This window comes from Calonectris borealis, chromosome Z, assembly GCF_964195595.1.
Source record: "Calonectris borealis chromosome Z, bCalBor7.hap1.2, whole genome shotgun sequence".
NCBI classification, from domain to species: Eukaryota; Metazoa; Chordata; class Aves; order Procellariiformes; family Procellariidae; genus Calonectris; species Calonectris borealis.
In genome coordinates, this window is record NC_134352.1 from 16789200 (window position 1) to 16801211 (window position 12012).

General features: G+C 50.1%; 1 protein-coding gene across 1 annotated transcript; it reads right to left on the reverse strand.

Annotated features, from left to right (window-relative positions):
- Positions 1 to 3509: 3509 nt before the first annotated feature.
- On the reverse strand, positions 3510 to 4264 carry CARTPT (CART prepropeptide). The gene is made up of 3 exons (XM_075136840.1): positions 4112 to 4264; positions 3946 to 4029; positions 3510 to 3858 (listed from the first exon to the last, which is right to left on the reverse strand). The coding sequence occupies exons 1-3, from the start codon at positions 4262 to 4264 to the stop codon at positions 3751 to 3753; spliced, it is 345 nt and encodes a 114-aa protein (XP_074992941.1). The 3' UTR covers positions 3510 to 3750.
- Between the last annotated feature and the right edge of the window lie 7748 nt (positions 4265 to 12012).

Here is a 12012-nt window from a genome sequence, read left to right on the forward strand (position 1 = left end):
TGTACTCTGGATCAATGCCCATGGAGAACTGGGTACAAGCTGCTCTGCCCCCTCTCTCTTTCTTTTCAGTGGGTAAAAAAGTGATACCTGCAGAACCCAGACCCTTTGCAAAGAAGACGTGAAGCTGAGATTGCTATGAGGCCACGTTAAGTTCCTGTTGAGGCCACGTTAAGTTCCTGTTGAGCTGTGTTGTAGGACCCAGCTCTCCCACTTGGGCCAAGACAGCCTGTCCTGGTGCATGGGGTTATTCCTCCCCAGGGCATTTCCCTGTGTTGAACTGCATGCTTCACTTTGAACCATTGTCCAGGTCATTAATGAAGATGTTAGACGGTATTGACACCAGTGTTGCTCCTGGGGTACACCACTGACAGCTGGCCTCCAGGTGTCCATCTCCCACAGCAGCTGTGGGTGCATCCTGTCAGGTGCTGGGGTGCATCCTGCAGGGGCTGCTGGGGGCTGGGACCATTCGGGGCTGCCCCCAAGGTGGCAGCACAGAGCCTCACAGCCAGACCCATCCCACTCCCCAGAGAGGGATCAGGGCAGGGCATGGGGCATCAGGCACCTCCCTAGGGATGGGGATGGGCCAAGGCTAGGCTGGCACACCAGCCCACGAGGCCCATGGCTGAGCAGGACAGGGCTGTGGGGAGCTGGAGACCAGCACCCTATGGCACCAGTGGGGCACGAGCTGAGGGCCCCAGGCAGGGCTGAAATGGGGTTCTGGGCGATGGGCAGGGTGGGGAGGAGCCATGGGCGGGGGCAGGAATGGTCCTTGAGGCCCATGGTTGCCCTTGAGGACATTACAACCTCCTGCTTGAGGGTCACTGGAGACCCCCAGAAGTATAGGCACTCCACTGCTTCTAAAACACCATGACAGACTGTGTCCAAACCCCTCAAAAGGAAAGGTGAAATCAAGACATCTTTTAAATAAAAAACAGTGTCATCTCATGTAATTGATTTTAAAAGTGAAAAATATGCAAATGCCAACTCTATCCTGACTGTTACAGCACAGGTTTCCCTCCTCACTTGCTTTTTTCAATCTGTACAATAGAAATAACTGTAATGTAATATAAGTGGTCATGAGCATAACTAAAGTGATAAGAGTGCTCAGGCTGGTGCACACACTCATGCAGAGAACATTCTCATAATCATGCAAGAACCATAAATCCCAGTTTCCTTAAGTTAGTTTTTAGATTTATAATTTTGATCTTTATTTAAATCTTTATGTTTATACTTTTGAGCACTATGATCAGGCAAAAAAAAAGAACTCTAAAATTAACACACAAGCTGAATCATTCTTTATATATTTTAGTCCAGTATTTCATGTTTCAGTCCAATTTTGTGTAAATAAACCTTCAGTAAAAATGTCACATGTTGAGATGATCTACACTGGACCCGGTTCATTGAGATGGCTGTGGTACCTGGGGCTGGACTCAGTGCTGAGGGGACCACCGAAGAGCCAGCCTACACGCTCCATGCCTGAAAGCATCCAGCATCTAAATATAAGTCCCTTTTTATTGTAGGGACGGGGGTGGGGGGTGGGGAACCAAACCCGGATGCTACAAAAATTATTTCATTATTCCACAAGAAATCAAGAGTAAATGCTGCTACAGTGTCTCTGGGAAATACCATAAAGACATCCAGAAGCACAGTTAACAATTTACAAAACCTAACACACACCTCCAGCCCTGCGAATGCACTATCACACCTCTCCCCCGCAGGCCAGCACCCACCCATGGGCACAAAAATTGCAGTCACAGCTGGTCACCACCTCTGCCTGGAAAATCCCATTGCTTCATCCCTGCTTACTTCATATCCCTTTCTCTTTGTAAAGTCCTCCCTGAACAGTATTCCCACCATTTGCACCATGGCTCTTGCCTTACTTCAACACTCCCCTCCTGCCCCCCACAACATACACAGTTCTCCAGATCGGTACTACCTTGCCTGTGCACAGCATCCCCCAGCCCTCTGGCCCCATCCGCTCCACCAGCCTTCATGCTCTCTCTGGATGTTTCCAGGTGCCATTTATTTTCTCTGGGCTAAGAAGAACTCATCCCTGTCCTGGAAAAAAACAAAACAAAACAAAACAAAACAAAAAACCCCCACAACAATAGTAATAATAATCATAGTAATTAATAATGATAATAAAACAAACAGCGGCAAGTTTCTTTTTGCAGTGAGTTTTTCTGTATCTGTTTCAGCCAGGCTTGCTCATGTGCTCTTACCCTTCAGGAGTAATGCAAGTGCCCTACAGAAATCTCTTTTTTCTCACAAGTCTCTGGGTTTCTCACCTAAACTTTTGCTCTCTTCAGCACCAAATATGAAGCCTGTTTGGAGGAGTGCTTTTCGCTGATGTCTGCCCTGGGCGATGCAGCCCCTCATCTCCCTGCTGGTAGAAATAAGAGCTGATTCTGGCACAGACACCCACAGATGAATTGTGACCCAGGGAGAGGCAAGAAGTTCTTTCAGTGGTCTCTCTTTTATGGGAATAAAACACAAAGCTGCAAAGGTGATCCAGCCCATGGTGGTTGCCCCCCGAGCCTTGCCTCCCCAGTCTGGTCCATGCAGCGGGGATGAACTCTGCCCTCTCCCAAGGGAAAACTCTCAAGGTCTGAAGTGTCCGCGCTCATCAAGTCCCTCTGGGTGCCTGTGGGGCAGGGAGCAGCCATTGGCCAAGCCAGCATGAGAAGACATGAACCTCAGTTTCCAGCCCTGTCCTGACCTGGCTGACGCAGTAATGCAGGTGGTTGCAGTAATTTTGGAATAACCCTCAGCCTCTCCCTCTGAGTGCTAGGGATTCCCGTGCGTGAAATTAAAACTTCTTCCAAAACACTGTCATCAGAACAGTGACTTTATTAACAGAGACAAACAAAGGATTAAAACACGTATGAGTTTGCTGAAACACACAGTGTACCTGTGGAGGACAGACATATTTATATACATCAGTTCATTGTAGAAACGTCAGCAATTTGGTCTAGATGACTAGGATATCCCCTGGTAGTTTGCAACGGATCCAGACAGCTTTCTCTCCGTGGTGGCTCCGGTAAAGCAACCGATTCCCCCCAGCCCCACCCCAGTCAGGATAGTGCCGGACCCCTGAACACCACCGGTAGCTCATGCGGGACTTTCTCCAGTGCAGGCTGAGCCACAGTTCGACTCGGCCTGAAACCGGCGGTGCAGGTGAAACCCCGCCGCTGGCTGCGCGCCGCTCCCTCTGGGGTGTGCCGAGTTGGGCCCTCTCAGCTGCAGGGCAAGAAAAAGGGGGTCAGGGTGCTCTGAACACATCGCCCCCCCCGCCTCACAACCACCCAGGGGATCCCCTTTCCGCGGGCCCTCCGGCCGGCAGCGGGTGGATGTTCCCCGCTTCAGAAAGGAGCCGCGCACCCGGGGGCACGGCACGGGGCCAGCCCCGCTCCCGGGCACGGCTCGGCACGACTCGGCTCTGCACCGGTACGACGCTGCAACTCCCGGTACCGGCACCTCTACTCGGCAAGGCACGGGCTGGGTTTTTCCTGGACGGCCAAAATCAAACGGGGAAAGAGGGGAGGGAGGGCAAAGGGGGGGAGGAGAGAAAGAAAACAGCTCCACGGATGTCGGATGTCACGGACGGCGTTACACGGGCGGCGCGGGGCTTCTCGCTGCGTTCCTCGGGCGGACGAGCCGCGGGAAGTCGCCGCCGCCCCGGTCCGGCACGTCGGGGCGAGGAGACGTCGGTGCCTGAGCTGCCGGCGGCTCGTCCCGGGGCGCCCCCGCTTACAGGCACTTGAGGAGGAAGGAATTGCACGAAGTCCCCCGGGGGCAGTCGCAGAGCTTCCCGATGCGGGCCCCCTTCCTCACGGCGCACTGCTCCCCGGCGTCGCACTGCGGGCGGCGGCAGGCGGTGAGGGGGCCGCTGGCGGCGGCCGCCCCGTCCCGCCCCGTCCCCTCCCGCCCCGCCGGGGCACTCACCATGGGCACCTGCCCGAACTTCTTCTCGTAGTGCGGGACCCGCTTGCTCTTCAGCTTCTCCAGCACCTCCTGCAGCGCCTCGATCTGCCGAGAGACCCCACAGCCCCCGTCAGGCCGCGCCCGGCCGGGCGGCGCCCCCCGCCCCGGCCCCGGCCGCCCGCCCCACCAGCTCCTTCTCTCGGGAGGCGCCGCCGCCGCCGCCACCGCCGGGGGACCCCAGGTCGCGGGCGCGGCGCGGCGGGGTCGGCCCCTGCCCGCGGGCGCCCAGCAGCAGCGCGGCCGCCACGGCGCAGAGCGCCAGCGCCCGGCAGCTCTCCATGGTGCTGCCGCCCCGCCGCCGCCCCGCCGCCGCCGCCTTTATAGCGCCGCGCCCGCCCCGCCGTGCGTCAGCGCCCCCCGCCGCCGCGCGGCGCCTCGGCTCCGCACGGCTCGGCTCGGCTCGGCTCGCCTCGGCTCGGCTCGGCTCGCCTCGCCTCGGCTCGGCTCGGCGCCCCCCACCTCCCAACCTCCCAAGTTATTGCCCCAAAGCCGGCTGCTCGGGCAGAAGTTGCCCCCCGGCACGGCTCGCCCGCTGCCCAGCCGCGCTGGGCACGAACTGCGGAGCCGTCTCTGACAGCAAACGAGGGGAAAGCGGCCTGCCCGCCCGCCTGCCCGCCCGCCTGCCCGCACACCCTCTGTCTTGTCCAGGCGAAGGGCCGGGTCGCCCCCATGTTGTGCGAGAAGAGTGAGAGGCTCTTCCCTCGCCCGTGGGGGTCGGGAAGGAGGAGGGAGAGGGAGGCTGGTGAACACCTGGAGAAGCGAGTGGAGGCTGGGCCATCAGGGAGACCAGGCTTGAACATCAACACAGGGATCTGAGAGGAGAGAGAGTGAGTAGCCCATGGGCTAAGGAAAAGCATGGTGTGATGCGAGGAAGAGCCAGGATGGGAGGATTCATCTGAAGGAGTCAGGGAGCAGGGGAAGATAAAGATGGTGAGCATGCCCCGGCTGATGAGGATGGGATGCTTGAATGAGGACAGGTGGGACTGCCAAGAGGGTGGGAAGGCTCAGGGCCATGGAGAGCAAAGTAAGAAGCAGCATCAAAAGGCCCAAGATAGAAGTGATTGCTGCTACTTGGAGCAGAACTGTGAAAAGGTGCTTGAGGCCAAATATCGTATTACCAAGCAGGTGCTCAGGGAGCATTGTCCACCCTGTGTGTGAAATGAGGCCATCTCCTTTTGGGGAGAGAAAAAGCACAATCACCAAAAGGAGACCTAGCATCAGTGCACTGATCTCCATTCAGACCTTCCTGCTGATGCTTGGCTTTACAAGCTTGGTGGCCTCACGTTCATCAACACTGTGGCCAAAAAGCTTCCTGGCAGGCCCAAACCTGCCCAAGCCTCATGGTCATGGTGGGGGCAGGAGGAAGACAGAAGCAGCTTCCCCCACTAAGAAGAGCAGTGGCGTGCCAAGGAGAGCATGCAAGATGAGGGGCAGTGCTCAGCCCTCTCCAGGCTCATGCCTCCAGGCCAAGGCTGGGGCAAAATAGGGGGGAGCTGAGCAACACCTTTGCTGGCATGAGACATTTGGCCCTCTGGCATGATGGTTGTGGGAACAAGGAGGCAGCGAGCAGTGTCTGCCCACGAGGAGGTTCCACTCCCAGCTCCTGGCTCTCCAGTGGCATGGGGATATTCCTGCCCTTCAGCCGGCAGCAGCAGGAGCTGGGCTGGGTCTCCCTAGGTGGAGGGAGGATCATCTGAAGAAGGAAAAATTTGGAAGCCTCATTAACAAAACTCTCGCAGCTGGTTGGTTGTAGAGGAGCTAGGAACAGCCTGAAAAGGCAAAGCAATGTGAGAAAAAAAAAAAAAGTTGTTTAGAGAAAATTAAACAGGCCCAGGGACATATTTTTCCAAACAGAAAGGCAGTGTTTAAAGGGACCAAAAGGAATGTGGCTTAACAAGTAATATTCAACAGCACCATTTTGTTTGAGGCAATAAAAAGACTCCGATCTCTCTGACTATCATGTTGCTTGCCTCCAGAGCTGCGTGTTCACCTCTTGCTGTTATCTCCTCCCACACACGCCTATTGATCATCACATCCAGCAAAGGTCTCATTTGTAACTGCTGTTTGGATTAGAGATCCCCTCTGTGCTTGCACGAATCCTCCAGTCTCCTTTTGCCACAGGGAAGGCTAAGATGTCAGACATCAGGCTGGTGGTGAACCACTCATAGCGAAACCCACGTCTCAGGGTGGAGAAAAAATGCAGCTACATGAAGTACTGGAAATGATGGGCTTGCTGAAGCAAAGTTTCTTAAAGCAGAGAAATAACACAGGCTAAGAAAAACGCAACACTTCATATGGAGAGGCAGATATATGGCCTATTCAACTTTGAAAGCAGCGTCTGTGAAGCCTGACCAAAAATTCAAGCCATATTTTATAGTATGAGGATTACTCATGCAGTGTTGAAAACACCACAGAGATGCTCAGAAAACATCACTGTTTTCTTTCCAACTTGCACTTCCAGTAAAAAGTTGAATATGTTAGTTCCCCCAGTAAAGTTATTGTTGAATACGGAGGCAACTACAAATCTCTACTTTCAAAAGTCATTATATCTGTCTAGCTACAGATACCTATATGTTTCTGTGCCTGTTACTGTCTGTATCACAGTCTCTGCAAACGTCACTATACCCTGCTCCCTATTCAGCCGTTCTTGTAGACTTTGGCTCCAGCACTAGATGGTAAAAAACGTTGTGGGACGCAGGATAGTTGAATATTAAATAAGAGTGTCAGAGGCTACCATGTCAAGGAGCAGAACAAGGTCAAGGTATAAAAACGCAAAACCACTGTTTACAGCTACAAAAAGGCAGGTACTTTTTGACAGCATCAGTCATAAGACAGTCATAAGGCAACTGGCTATGAAATTAGGGGAGTCTGTGGCACTACAGAGCTCAGCTCCAGATAATCTACACAAAATGACATCAGACCTGAGAGACAGACAGCTCTGTTGTATCTATGCATTAATCCAAGCTTCTCAAAGTTAACTTATTTTCTCCGTACAAATGTTATTGCAGATGAGGTACAAACAGGACACAGCCAAAGTGCATTAGTATCTGTATATCAAATGGATAATTTTTGAAGTTATACACGGTATATGCTTTTCATAATCACACTCTTCCATCATGATCAATTAATTGAATGTATTTCCAAAAGCGGGAAAATAATGGAGGTTTCTGTTGACGCTGGTGTCAAAATAATGGAGTATCCATTGAGCAGTTCTGATGCATTTATCTGTTCTAGTTTTGGCTTGACGCAGACACAGAGTTGGATGGATTTCATGACTACTAGACCGTAGAGATTAGCGTGAAGCATTTGTTCAAGTGCTCTACTAATCAGAGCCATGAAAGTGGACATCTGGCTTTAAGTGGATGCTTTAAGGCTTTGCTGAAAAGCAGCAGGCTTTTATAAGTCCTTTGCTGAATTGCCTTAATTTATAAACCTCAGTTTAAAAAAAAAAAAGTTAATATAATTTACCATTGTTGGTTTTCTGAATCAAGACACTTCTTCGGCTGAAATCTGGAACAGCTAGGAAAATCTAAGATAAATTAGGGTTCTGCCACATTTGAAGCAATAATGGAGTCCAGAGGCATACTTGAAAGATAACATCTGTTTCATCAGGAGATACCAATTCATCTTGATGAGTAACAGATTGGAAAAATGCCATCTAAATAAAAGATGGGTTCTCACAAGAACAGCACATACACAAATGCCAACACAAACACTGAGGCTACAAACTCCCCATTAAACTAAGCCCAAAATGGGTGGAAGAGGAGTGGTAACAGGCACTCAGTGGCTTCTCAGAAATGACATTTATAGCCTCTCCATTTCTGCAGGCAGAGCTATCGCAAAGGCTGTGCACTAGCCACACTGCATTTCAGCCCTACAAGCAGGCATGCAAGCCTCACAATATTTGTGTACCAGAGGCTCTGCCCTTGACGTTTGTTATACAAACTGCCATCGATTTTGGTTGGTGACGACATTGTAGCTCCCAGTGGTTCCCAGCACCTTCCTAGCTGCCATGAGAATAAAAAGGGAAATGGCAATGGGTAGGTTTTTATGATCCATCCCGAATTCGCCATCTCAGCCCAGGTAATTTGAGAAGCATCCTTGGTAACTGCAACAGTCCCTAAGGACATGACGAGCAGCTTAGCCCACCTCATTCACAGCTTTCCACTTCTTTCTACAGAGACATTTGAAAACATTCTCAAGGTCACAGTACCAGCCCTTTTAAACTCCTTGTGCTTAAACGATGACCTCTTAAATAGGCCATGTCCAGCCATCAAAGAGAGCTGGAACTACGTAACCTCTTGGCCTTGTCACTGCTCTGAGGCAGGACAGAGGCCATACAGTTGAGAAGAGCAATCCCCAAGGCAAGATCAGATGGGAGCAGAAAGGTCCCCTGGAAGCCTCGAGCACTGAGTTCGAGGTCCTGGTCCACCACAGCTTGTGCGCTTCATATGGCAAAGCCATTTCCGTTGTTCCTCAACTTCCATCTGAAAAATCAGTGTCATTCTAAGTGTCATCCTTCCCAGTAAGTAGATTAATGGTTGTGAGCTGCTCCAATACTCCAGTGAATAGGTGACACATACCAGAGATGGGTAGCGCAAGTCTTGAAATAGTCACTCTCAGCTCTTATGTTGCCTCTGTCATCAGGAATCTTATGCCCTTGCAGTAGGATCCAAAGAGATCCTACTGGTAGACCAATGGCAATGGGAAGTGAGAATGACTGTGTAATGGAGTCTGTGTTAAATAAACCTAAACAAAAGGGAGCTGCCACTGTAAGGCATAAGATTCCTAACAGCAGAGGCAATGTAAGAGCTGTGGGTGACTATTTCAAGACAGCATAAATGTATCTACTGACATCACCAATGTGGTATGAGCATGGGGTCCAACTCCTCACTCCTGGTGGGTCCACAGAGAACAAGGTTTTTCAGTAAACCTCTGGGTGGCAAGAGGCCATCTCTGCCATCAGAGTGCCATCACACACAACGTACAGCATTGCGTACAGTCAGTGCCTACATATGAAGCACAGCACGTTAACCCGCAAAAGCTTTTCCAAAATGGTCTGCTATGCAGTGGGGGAGGATAATTGCTATTGATTCCTTGAATCGTTCATCTGCAGTGAAGGTCCTGCTCTGTAACCTCCCCTAACCAGAACATGCTGGTAGGATGCTAAGCCTGTGCCAATAAATTTCATTTAACAAGTTTCCAAAGGTAAGTATTATTAAGGCAGAACATCCTTATTTATTCAGACACGTTTTGACTTGGCTTGCATGCATATTAAGAGGAAGAAATTTTGATAACCGTAAATAACTATCCTTTCAGACATAACAAGCGATAGGGAGTTACCATTCTCGGAAGCACGAATCCTCCCAAACATAGCTACTTCCATTATCTGTATTCCAGGATTATCTGTTACTGTCTCCAGCTCAGAATGATTTAATTACCAGTCTCATCGAAAGAATACATTCAAAGCAAAAATATTATTCCAAGTGATCAATTTTCTTAGCAGAAAAAGGCAGTACTCCTTATGGCTTTGGGAGTAAGACTGGGGAAAGTGACCCCCATAATTTAGAGCAGAAAGACAACAGGTGCCTGAACGGATTACTCAACCGTAGTAGGAGAAAATACGGAGTGTTTCTTTTTGTTGGAAGCTATTAATAGCAATCATTTCAGGGTCTGAAACCTTTGTTCTCCCTGGCTATATTTTATATACACATATTTAAAAGCAGGGTATTTTTAAAGGCGTTTCAGAAGTCCAGCAACCATAAATGATGTCACTGTACTTTCAGGATAAAGAAATCCCATGGCCATGCCCAACATGTTTACGAATTCGTTTAGAACAAGAATCATAGAATCATACAATCATTAAGGTTGGAAAAGACCTCTAAGATCATCGAGTCCAACCATCAATCCACCACCACCATGCCCACTAAACCTTGTCCCTAAGCGCCTCATCTACACGTCTTTTAAATACCTCCAGGGATGGTGACTCAACCACTTCCCTGCGCAGCCTCTTCCAAGGCCTGACCACTCTTTCAGTAAAGAAATTTCTCCTAATTTCCAATCTAAACCTCCCTTGGCACAACTTCAGGCCATTTCCTCTCGTCCTATCGCTCATTACTTGGCAGAAGAGACAAACACCCACCTCGCTACAACCTCCTTTCAGGTAGCTGTAGAGCGCGATGAGGTCTCCCCTCAGCCTCCTCTTCTCCAGACTAAACAACCCCAGTTCCCTCAGCCGCTCCTCATAAGACTTGTGCTCCAGGCCCTTCACCAGCTTCGTTGCCCTCCTCTGGACACGCTCCAGCACCTCAATGTCCTTCTTGTAGTGAGGGGCCCAAAACTGAACACAGTATTTCAGGTGCGGCCTCACCAGTGCCGAGTACAGGGGCACGATCACCTCCCTACTCCTGCTGGCCACACTATTTCTGATACAGGCCAGGATGCCGTTGGCCGCCTTGGCCACCTGGGCACACTGCCGGCTCATGTTCAGCCGGCTGTCAACCAGCACCCCAGGTCCTTTTCCTCTGGGCAGCTTTCCAGCCACTCTTCCCCAAGCCTGCAGCGTTGCCTGGGGTTGTTGTGGCTGAAGTGCAGGACCCGGCACTTGGCCTTGTTGAACCTCATACAGTTGGCCTCAGCCCATCGATCCAGCCTGTCCAGGTCCCTCTGCAGAGCCTTCCCACCCTTGAGCAGATCAACACTCCCGCCCAACTTGGTGTTGTCTGCACAGTGGCACAGAAGCACAGCTCTGCCATTTACTGCAGTATTTTAACCTACTACTCTCTGCTAAACATATATTTAATATACTAAGAACATGCATGTGAGCACAACAGTGAGATTACACGTGTGCAGACCTACAGAAGTAATCTTTCTAGTGTTGCAGAACACACCAAATTTCTTCTCAGTAAAATGAGAGAGAGAATTGGTCTTTCAGTGCAATGTAGAAGCGTACCAGAAACCCCACAACTCAACATATGCTGGGCTATCTGTATTCTACATTGAAAATCCCCATTCCAAAGAATGATTTCATTTGCACTTTTGCATCTGCCTGAGACACCACTGAGAGGGCTAGTAGCTAGCAGACCTTCCTTCCCCCTCTTGGGGCCAAGGGGAACCTCTCTGCCACACAAGTGTAGGAAGACTACAGCTAGCATGTTATCCAGGATGATCACTCCTCTTAGCGATCCTTCTTCCCTGCACAGGCCAGCACAGGATAGGACCTCCATCCACGTACATTAACTCTTCTTGGATTTCATTCTCAGTCAAGAATATTTCTGCCGATGGTTATCTGGGCACCTGTAGGGCAAAGCTAGATAAAATTACCTTCCTAGTCCCAGCTAGCACAGTATTTGCCTGCTTATTCTAGGCACACTAGATGCCAAGCATTTAGTTTCTACAAGGTGCAGTATTTCTAAAGAGAACAAAGGAAATGACACACACTGAATCCTTGAAATTACATTACACTGCATTACACTGCAACAAACCACGATAAACAAGTAAGATTAACCAGAGCACTCCAGCATTTCAATAGCCCTAAAGTCAGTGGGATTCAGGCATGTGCCCTGGGTGAAGCATCGATCCATGTGGGGAGAATGCTCTGTCTTTGTGAAACTAAAATTCCCAGAAGGATCACACAGCAAGATGTTGAAACACCTTTGCAGCCAGCCCCTGTCCTCAGAAGTGCAACTTGTAGCTCCCACAGATATCAGCATACGCTCACCAGCTCTTCCAGAAAACACCAGGCATCTATCAGGTTCTCTTGTTGTTTTGACTTCAGGGAACTGTACAGAAGAGCAATGTTTTTTTGGATGAAAGCCAGAGAAAGGCCAAAATGGCAACAGCTGCGTGAAATCTATAATTTCATGCTGTGTTGAACTCCCTGGCTGCCCTTACAGCACTTCTCTTTTGCAAAAATTATTTACCAGCAAATGTGGATTTTTTTTTGTTGGATTGCAAAAGCATTTTGCATTTATAGAAGACATACAAAGAAGAATGAAAAGAAATAAAGGCGCTTATAAACACCAAATG